A 9,595-nucleotide genomic window follows, 5' to 3' on the forward strand; every position below is an offset into this window, starting at 1 on the left:
AGGAAAAAAAAAATCAGTGATCACTGTGTACACTAAGGATGTCATTTTAAAAATTGAAAGATACATCCTGTCTTTGATTTTATTTCAAAATCTGTCCCTTTGGGCTTTTGTTTTGTCTGAGGTTCTGGTTCCACATGATTGACCTTATGGAAGAGAAGAGGCCATTGAGCTCATTTGGTCTGCATTCTATGAATTAAGAAACTCAAATCTAGAATCGGGAAGGTTCATGGGCTTCCCAAGTCACACAGTGGTTAACTGGAGGAACATACTAAAACCAGCTCCTCCCTGGGGCCATGCTGGCTGACCTTAATCACGGTTTCCACCCACACATCAGGCACAATCGTACGGGGTGCATACACTGGGGGTGGGAATCATGGAGCTACATAAAAGCTTTCCTGCCACAGGTAGTAAGCTGCCCTCCGAAGTTGCCCCCTTGGGCAGCTACAGTGATGAAGAGGGCACATTTCCCACTGCTGTTTTCCAGGGGAAGCTCTGCTGGACAGCGGCATCAGGATCACCTCAGTCTTCAGCTCCCCCGCCCTCCGCTGTTTGCAGACGGCCAAACATATACTGGGAGGTCAGTGAGAACTGCAGCGACCTTCTCACATGGCCGTGACCTCATGGTTCTTCTCTGGGGGGAGAGGGCAGTGAGCAGAGGTGCAAAGAAAGTGGATGGCTGTGAATGACAGTCTAAATTTACAAGACAGTTGCAAACCAGCCCCTGAGAATTGTGAGGAGGCACTGAGCCTGTTAGCATTTCTGGAAGGTCAAGATTTTAATTTGCCTTTGACCACCTTATGCATGAGTTTTTTAAGAGAGGTTGGTGCTGAGCTTAGAAGAGCAGGAAAGGATGTCATTGGAGGAGGAGTTATCAAAGGTGTGAAAAAAAATCAGTTTATGGAATGTGTTTTTCTATAGCAAAAATATGTGCTATTTTTGGCAAAACAGATCATGACTTCCATTTCCAGTTTTCTAATTTACAATAGAAAGTGGAGCTTTTTTTTTTCTCATTAAAAAAAAAAATCCTAGGGTAGGGTGAGTTGGGAGAGTTAGAATGTTCTAGAAGATGACTCCGATCCACCCTCTGCTTTGGCTCGGTCTGGGCTAAGTGTTTGCCAGGATGGCACTTCTGTGTGACTAACAGGCTCCACAATTGTTCATCTTTTCCGAGGATCAGTGGACCAGCCAAGTCCTCATGGGTGTGCTCCTTCTTAACCTGAGGATGAGCCCAAGTGCCGTGTGCAGTGGGGCCCACGCAAGGATAGGGTGAGCACCAGGGGGCTGCAGGTGTCTCCCAGATCCCGGGAGACTCCGGTCCTTCCTGATGGACAGAGGGTCATCCTGATAGCCTCCAACTGCCCAGTGGCTCTTGTCTGAGAACTAGCATGACTGTGCATGAAATAAAATTACGTTTTTTTCCCCCCAAAGGGTTGATTTAGACCTAGGAAGAGACTTTTTTACAGAAAGCCAAAATAAACCCTGAAGATGATAAACACGTGTGTTCTGTTGAATTCAGAGTTCAAACTGGAGAAAAAAGTTAAGATAAGAGTGGAACCTGGCATCTTTGAATGGACCAAATGGGAGGCCGGCAAAACCACCCCCACCCTCATGACCCTGGAAGAGATGAAGGAGGCAGATTTCAACGTCAGCCTGGATTACAGGTGAGCCGCCTCACGGTCATGGTGTCTGCAACTAGGCTTCCTGCTGCTTGTTTAAAGATGATGATGAAGGTGTTATTCACGAGGGACCATTGCAGTGGGGCGTGGCAGAAGAAGAGAGATGGGACTTCTCTCCAAATACAAGGCCCAGTGGGGATTTTTCAACCAGGAGAGGGGTGGGGTGGGAAGTTCATATAAGAATAGGGCGATTCTTGCAGACCTTAAACAATCCTTACTGCAGACAGGTAGGGGGACAGACACATCTGGAGGTGGACGGGGTGCCGAGTTTGCTCAGGTATCCAGGGTGGTCAGATACAGGGGGTGAGGGGTTCTGACTGAACTCAGTCCACAAGGTTGGACGTGAAGCCTACAGGTCCAGCCCACTGAGAAGAGGGTCAGGGAGCCCGGCTAGCATGTGTCAGCCAGAGAACCGCCCGTAGCTGGCTCTGCCATCACAAGCCTGTGTGCCTGTTGCTCAGTGACAATGCAGGCTGCAGCCCCCAACACCAGCCCTTTGCTGGTTTGGGGCACAAAACTGGAGGCTCACTGCTGACCATGAGCCCTAGCTAAAGGCAGAGCCATCTCGCTCCTTCTGTTGACACATGGGCCAGAATGGCAGCTCCCCTCTCCTCCTCCAGGCCCGCCTTCCCCCTCGCCTCTCTCCTGCCAGCCGAGAGCTATGATGATTACGTGCACAGGTGTGCAGTGAGCATGGAACAGATCGTCAGCACCTGCCCACAGGATGGTAAGTGCCCCAGCGACCTTGGTGCCAGCAGCCCCTGGGGCCAGAGTCCCCTACCTCTGAGTTAGAAATGGCTGATTTTGAACCTAGGAATGCCCTGACCTCCCCATCCAGTTTCCCCACCTCCAGAGTGCTGCACACTGCCTCTGTAGAGACACACGCCACCCCCAACCCTGGGGCCCCCAATTCCGGAACCGATGGGACCCAGGATCACAGGGTCAACACAGACCACCCATGCCCACTTCCCAGGAAACAAAAGTAGAAGCTAAGAACCAAACTACCAAATGTTGGGTCGTGTCTAAATGACAATTCAAACAAAACATCTGTTTAAGTTGATGGCTGAGACCATTAGAGAAATTTAAATATGGAAGGTGAATATGGAAATATTTAAAAAACACTTAATTTTGTTAGTGGGGTAATGGTATGGCAGTTGTGTAAAAATGAGAAGTCCTCATTTGGAGATGCAAACTGTGGTACATCCTGAGAAGTAGCGTGATGTTTGGGCTATGCTCTAAAAAACTGCATGAAGTGTTCATTATCCAACGAACAAATTAAGATGTACCTATGTACAATGGAATGCCACTCGGCCATAAAAAGGATGGAATTTTGACATTTGTAACAACATGGATGGACTTGGAGGGCATTATGCTAAGTGAGATAAGTCAGACAGAGAAAGACAAACACGGCACTTGTACGTGGAATCTAAAAATACAACAAACTAGTGAATATAACACAGAAAGAAGCAGACGCACAGATATAGAGAATGAATGAGTGGTGGGAGAGTGAAGCAGTGGGGAGAGGGAAGTAGGGAGGGGCAAGATGGAAGAGGGGAGCAGGAGATACAAACTGCTAGGTATAAAATAAGCTGCAAGGATCTACTGTGCAACACGGGGAAAACAGCCAATATTTTACAGTAACTATGAATGGAGTATAACTGTTAACATTGCAAATCACTATATTGTATGCCTTATATAATATTGCACATCAACTATACTTCAGTAAAAATAAAAATACCTCACGGGGAAGGATGTCAGGTAACAGATGATACCAGAGGGGCAGAACATCAACAAATGTTGGAGCTCCCTAATGAGGACACAGGGATTCATCAGACCTGCCTTTGGGGTATATATGAAAATGTCCATGGTGAAACATGAAAAGCCAATCCTATAAGACTTAAGTTAGCAAATGTGAACATCATCCATGTGTCAGGCATCAAATAGAACATCATGGGGAAAATCTCAGTGAAGAAGATGTATAATCTACCCTCAAGGGATATTTGAATGTTGTAGAAGTGGACATGGAACAACAGACTGGTTCCAAATAGGAAAAGGAGTACGTCAAGGCTGTATATTGTCACCCTGCTTATTTAACTTATATGCAGAGTACATCAAGAGAAATGCTGGACTGGAAGAAACACAAGCTGGAATCAAGATTGCCGGGAGAAATATCAATAACCTCAGATATGCAGATGACACCACCCTTATGGCAGAAAGTGAAGAGGAACTCAAAAGACTCTTGATGAAAGTGAAAGTGGAGAGTGAAAAAGTTGGCTTAAAGCTCAACATTCAGAAAATGAAGATCATGGCTTCTGGTCCCATCACTTCATGGGAAATAGATGGGGAAACAGTGGAAACAGTGTCAGACTTTATGTTTTTGGCTCCAAAATCACTGCAGATGGTGACTGCAGCCATGAAATTAAAAGACGCTTACTCCTTGGAAGGAAAGTTATGACCAACCTAGATAGCATATTCAAAAGCAGAGACATGACTTTGCCAACAAAGGTCTATCTAGTCAAGGCTATGGTTTTTCCAGTGGTCATGTATGGATGTGAGAGTTGGACTGTGAAGAAAACTGAGCGCCAAAGAATTGATGCTTTTGAACTGTGGTGTTGAGAAGACTCTTGAGAGTCCCTTGGACTGCAAGGAGATCCAACCAGTCCATTGTGAAGGAGATCAGCCCTGGGATTTCTTTGGAAGGAATGATGCTAAAGCTGAAACTCCAGTACTTTGGCCACCTCATGAGAAGAGTTGACTCCCTGGAAAAAACTCTGATGCTGGGAGGGATTGGGGGCAGGAGGAGAAGGGGACGCCAGAGGATGAGATGGCTGGATGGCATCACTGACTCGATGGACATGAGTCTGAGTGAACTCCGGGAGTTGGTGATGGACAGGGAGGCCTGGCGTGCTGCGATTCATGGGGTTGCAAATAGTCGGACGCAACTGAGCGACTGAACTAAACTAAAAAACTAAAGAGGAAAGGAGCGGACATGTCTGGAATAGCAAGAATGTTACAGGCTTCACCTGTGACTCAGTGGTAAAGAGCCTGCCTGCAGTGCAGGAGATGCACGAGATGTGGCCTCCAAAGTAATGGTGCCATTGCAACCCCATGGACTGTAGCCTGCCAGGCTCCTCTGTCCATGGGATTCTCCAGGCAAGAATACTGGAGTGGGCTGCCATGCCTTTCTCCAGGGGATCTTCCCAACCCAGGGATTGAACCTTCGTCTCTAGTGTCTCCTGCATTACAGGTAGGTTGTTTACCACTATGCCACCTGGGAAGTCCTTACAGTCACCTGAATGGATTACTCTGTGGCCCAGGACTTTCCAAGGAAGCTCGGGTTCCAGTTTCCTCCTCAGGTGGTTCAGTGGGTACAGCCGCAGGGTCTCCCTGACTCAGCAGCAGGTCTAACTCCCCAGCCTGGCTTCATCCCAGCCTTGGCTGCCCATACATGTTGCCCTGGACTCTGAAGGTCCTTCCATAAAGTGAGAGTCCTCTGTGGTCCATTGTGATGACCAGCTGATCAAGCTCAAGTTCACAGGCCTTGTCGACACAGCTCAGAGCATGGCACTCTCCCATCCCTGAAGCTTGAGGGCGGGTATGTCTGCACCCACCCTGTGTGAGGATGTGACAGGCTCAGAAGACCTTGCACGCAAACCAGAGGCCAGTTGCCAGTGTTATTAACCTGTTACCAACCATGTCTGCCTCCACGGGGTTGCCAAGGCCTCGGGGCACCACAAGTTTATTCCACTCGACCACTTTGGGGCCCCTGTCTGATAAGGGGCATCCTCTGTGCCTGCCCTGACTCGGGGTGCTTTCCTTCAACGGCAGGCATCATCCTGGTCGTGGGCCACAGCTCGGCGCTGGACACCTGCACTCGCCCGCTGCTTGGGCTGCCGCCCCGGGACTGCGCGGACTTCGCCCAGCTCGTGAGAAAGGTACGTGCCCCCTCTTTTCTCTTGGGGCCACGGAAGCAGGCAGCCTGAGGATGCGGGTCCCCACACCCCCTTTTCAGAACAGAAACAAATGTCCTGAACAACCCAGGGCAGCAGGGACACCCCCACCTTGTCCCCTGAGAAGGAGTCCGCTGCCTCTTGTGCAAAGGGTAGCCTCAGGCAGGGGTCTGTCAGAGGATGTCATCTTTATCATCATGACAGCTTTGGCCATTTGCTGCCAAGTTAATATAAAAAACAAGACAGAGGACTTTTATAATCAGGTCATATGATAAGTCCTTACCACTCTAGTAGTCGAGCACATGGTCCATTTGGTGAGGGTAGGTGCGGGGGTTAAGCAAATTAAGAAAGAAGAGAAAGACCAGTTACTGGGCTGGCTTGCTCTGGGGATGGTGGTGGGTGAGGGGGGAGACTGCAGACAGACAGAAAGCAGCCCCTCCCTCTAGCCTTTGGAGTCATCAAGCCATGGAACATAGGAGCTTGTTGAAGCTGTCAGAGTGCCTGGTGCTGGGCCGGGGTCACGTGTTGTTGTTCAGTCATGAACTCTCTGGACCCCATGGACTGCAGCACACCAGGCTTCCCTGCCTTTCACTATCTCTGGGAGTTTGCTCAGATTCTTGTCCATTGAGTCGGTGATGCCATCCAACCATCTCATCCGCTGTCGTCCCCTTCTCCTCCTGCCCTCAACACATACTGAAAAATCAAGTGGGTGATGGATGTGTAGAGAAGAATAACAAGTGGGCCAACCTGTAGAGCATCACCCAGCAAAGCAGAGATGGCTTTCCTCCCATTGGCAAGACGAAGGAGGCAGGCAAACTCAGGACTCAGCCCTCCCCATTCCCTGTCCCAGAGACCTACTCAGGGATAGACTTGCCCTCTGCCCTTGTCCTTTTCATCAAGTTAATCAGTTGATTGACCGGCCTTGAGGCTGGGAGTGAAGCAGTGCAGACAACGCCTGTGACGAGCGATAGTCTCTGACCAGGTCATGGCACCATTGCCGGCCACAGCTTGTTTGCTGCAGGTGTGGGCAGCAAGGTGTCTCTGAGCCCCAGAGTGGCCTGGGGGCTGCAGAAGAGCAGACCCCTGGCCCAGCCTGGCCCAGCCAGCACCTCTCTTTGCTGTGCAAAGCCCTTGGGTCTCTGAGCCCCTCCCTGCGCTGCCAGGAAAAAATACAGTCCTCCGTCACCCTGAGATGCCATGGCACCCCCAGTTGTGACAGACAGTGAGGTCTGCAGACACTTCCCACTGCTGTGGGAGGGGCAGGGAGTCCCCCTGGGGGCCACTGTGTTAGATGTTGGTGCCGAGTTCAAGGCCACAGTGCCAGCATGGATGTATCATGCCAGGCTTCAAGGCTGCTGGCTTGAGAACAAGTCTAAAATTGATCAACCTGGTATGGAATATTAATAACTGATTTAACTCTGCTCCAGGTCCCATCTCTGGGTATGTGCTTCTGCGAAGAAAACAAAGAGGAAGGAAAATGGGAGTTGGTGAACCCACCTGTGAAGACGCTGACTCACGGCTCCAACTCTGCGTTTAACTGGAGGAACTGGATCCAGGGCAACTGATGCCACCTCTGTTTGCATGCCTCACATTGGAGAGAAGGGACTCTGCAGAGGCTGTGAGGCACTGCTATCTTGAAGGGATGGGGGTTTCCCCGAGGTGATTCACAGAAGCACAAAACGCACTTTCAGACACCGGAGTGTTGGTCATCTGCCAACCGCCACCCTGCGAGCTAGGCTGTGGGGACACCATCTTGTACCCTGTGCATCTGCCGTGCCACTTGGCGGGGGATGAGGACCCGTGACTCTGGTTCCAGACCCACCCCAAGCCTACCCCAGGGAAAATTCCACTTTATATGTTTTTGTCAAGTTCCCAGCTATTTTTCCTTTTTCTGTTTCAATCACTCTTGGGCTGTTTCCACACAGGCTGAAGGAGGTAAAATATTGAATAAAATGGTGCAAGGAAACCACCTACCAGATAAAAACCAGGAACCGAGCTTGGTGTCCACAGACCAGGTATCAGTGACCTGCTGCTGCTATAATGAGTGAGCCCATGGTGGTGGTTAGAGACATAAGTTTTAAACACACATGCATTTACTCTGTTGCAGCCCTGCAGGCCAGCAGTTCTGAAATGGGCCAGAGGAGTACTCTTCTTCCACAGCCCTCAGGGAGAGTCTGATTCTGTTTCTCTGGCCTTCAGAGGTGCCCGCACTCCTGGCCCCTGGCACCCTCCTCCATCCTCAAAGGCAGCGGTGGCGCCCCTTCAGATCCCCCTGCTCCTCTACTTACACAGTCACATCGCCTTCTGCTGCTGACTCTCCCATCTCCCTTTTGTGAATTCCCTCAGATTACACTGAACCCACCCAACAATCTGAATATCTCCCCATCTCAAGACCCTTAACTTAATTCCACCCGCAAAGTCCCCTTCGCCGTACCGTGTGACACAGTCACGGGCCCAGGGCTCAGGGCGTGCACCTCTCAGGGGCCACCCTTCAGCCCATCAGCCCCCGTGCTCCCAAGCGCATTGGGCTATTTATGCAGAGGCCAGGGTGGAAGGCTTGTGACACCCCTTGGTGCTTACTCAGCTTCTCTTTTGCTCCATTTTGATCCAGTGGAGCTGGGAGGAGGGCTTTGAAAAATGGAGGGGGTGGGTCCCGCCCTGACTGTCAGGAGAGGGAAACCAGAGAGGACCCCCACCCAGGCACAGTGAAGCCTCCAGGGATGGTGCAGCCAAGGGTGCTCTGACTTTGAACAAGCTGGTCCAGGCAGTCAATGGAGGGGGCACCCAGCTCCGTCCTCTCACCCCATCCTTGCCCAAGAAGAAGAAATAGCCCTCAGAGTGCTCAGAGGGAGGGCGCAGTCACGCTGAGACACTCTGCTGACCCCAACACCTCTATTCTTTTCTGGATACACCAGTGCCACACTGACATTCCTAATCATGATGGTGAATAAAAATGTCACAAGTCAAGCTTGTGGGATTTACACATTCGCCACTTCTTTGGGGTGGTCCCCAAGACATCTGGGTTCACCCTCTGTGGGCTGAGGCTTCTGGGTCTCATGGCCTGAGTGGTGAAGGAGACAAACCACCACCTCCTCCTCACTGGACTACCTGTGGGCGTCTACACCAGACAACAAGATGGGTCTGAACCTCAGAGCTTGAGGTCAAGTATGCAAGGGACACAGTTCTCTTTATATCCTATAATGCTGGTTGACAAGACCTCCTTCTGCAACAAAGGTAGAAAAGCCCTCTTCTGTCATTCTTGACTTCTAGAATGACCCTCAAGTGGGAGGTGGGGGGAGTGGGTGGGAGGCGGCTGGAGCACAGAACTGTGCTGGGGAGGGGTGCAGAGCGAGGTGCCTTTGGAAGTGTTTCATTATTTGGCATAAGTTTTTGGTGAACTAATAAGAAACCAAAAAAAAAAAAAATTTCTGAGCACTTTCTTCTTTCCTTTGGCCCTGCTGGTCCTCGGGGTTCACAAGCCTCATCTGACCCCTGCTGATATCATCTGATATCATCTGGAAACAGACATCCTGTTCCCACAAGCTCCCACCTCCAACCCTCCCCGCTCCCCACATCATCTCTTCGATGTCTTCACCTATGGACAGGAACAAAACTTGAAAGGAACCCCCCAGCGTGGTTTACTCGCATCCCCGACCCAGCAAACGCTGTCTATGAATCTGGGGGCGCGATGACTGGGATTCTTCCCAGCTGAGCTTTCTCAGAAGAAGGGAGGAGGCTGAAGCTGGAGGAGGAGTTGGCCTAGGGCTGGGTTGCCGAGGAGCCGGGGATCCTGAACTCACACCTGTGATGGAGAAGCACTGAGCCGCAGGTTCTGGGGCCACCAGTCCCTGCAAACACTCTGCTGAGTTTCTCTGAGGAGAAAGACCCGTCACGTTCCGCTGAAGCCAGTCTTATTTTAGAGCCAAATTTGAGACGCTTCAGCTACGAGTTGTGTTGCTGAATCCTGTC

The 9,595-nt window shown here is 50.6% G+C and overlaps 1 protein-coding gene across 2 annotated transcripts in view; it reads left to right on the forward strand.

Annotated features, from left to right (window-relative positions):
- The window catches only part of UBASH3A (ubiquitin associated and SH3 domain containing A), a 43,223-nt gene extending 34,357 nt beyond the window's left edge, over positions 1-8,866 (forward strand). Inside the window, exons 10-14 of one of the 2 annotated variants that reach the window (XM_005907563.3) lie at positions 485-577; positions 1,517-1,661; positions 2,297-2,403; positions 5,505-5,611; positions 7,054-8,866. In XM_005907563.3, the coding sequence (XP_005907625.2) occupies positions 485-577; positions 1,517-1,661; positions 2,297-2,403; positions 5,505-5,611; positions 7,054-7,191 (590 nt within the window). In that variant the 3' untranslated portion in view covers positions 7,192-8,866. The remainder of the gene's footprint in view (positions 1-484; positions 578-1,516; positions 1,662-2,296; positions 2,404-5,504; positions 5,612-7,053) is intronic. The other variant, XM_070376572.1, reaches the window with a different exon arrangement.
- Positions 8,867-9,595: the final 729 nt, after the last annotated feature.

This window comes from Bos mutus, chromosome 1, assembly GCF_027580195.1.
Source record: "Bos mutus isolate GX-2022 chromosome 1, NWIPB_WYAK_1.1, whole genome shotgun sequence".
Classification (NCBI taxonomy): domain Eukaryota; kingdom Metazoa; phylum Chordata; class Mammalia; order Artiodactyla; family Bovidae; genus Bos; species Bos mutus.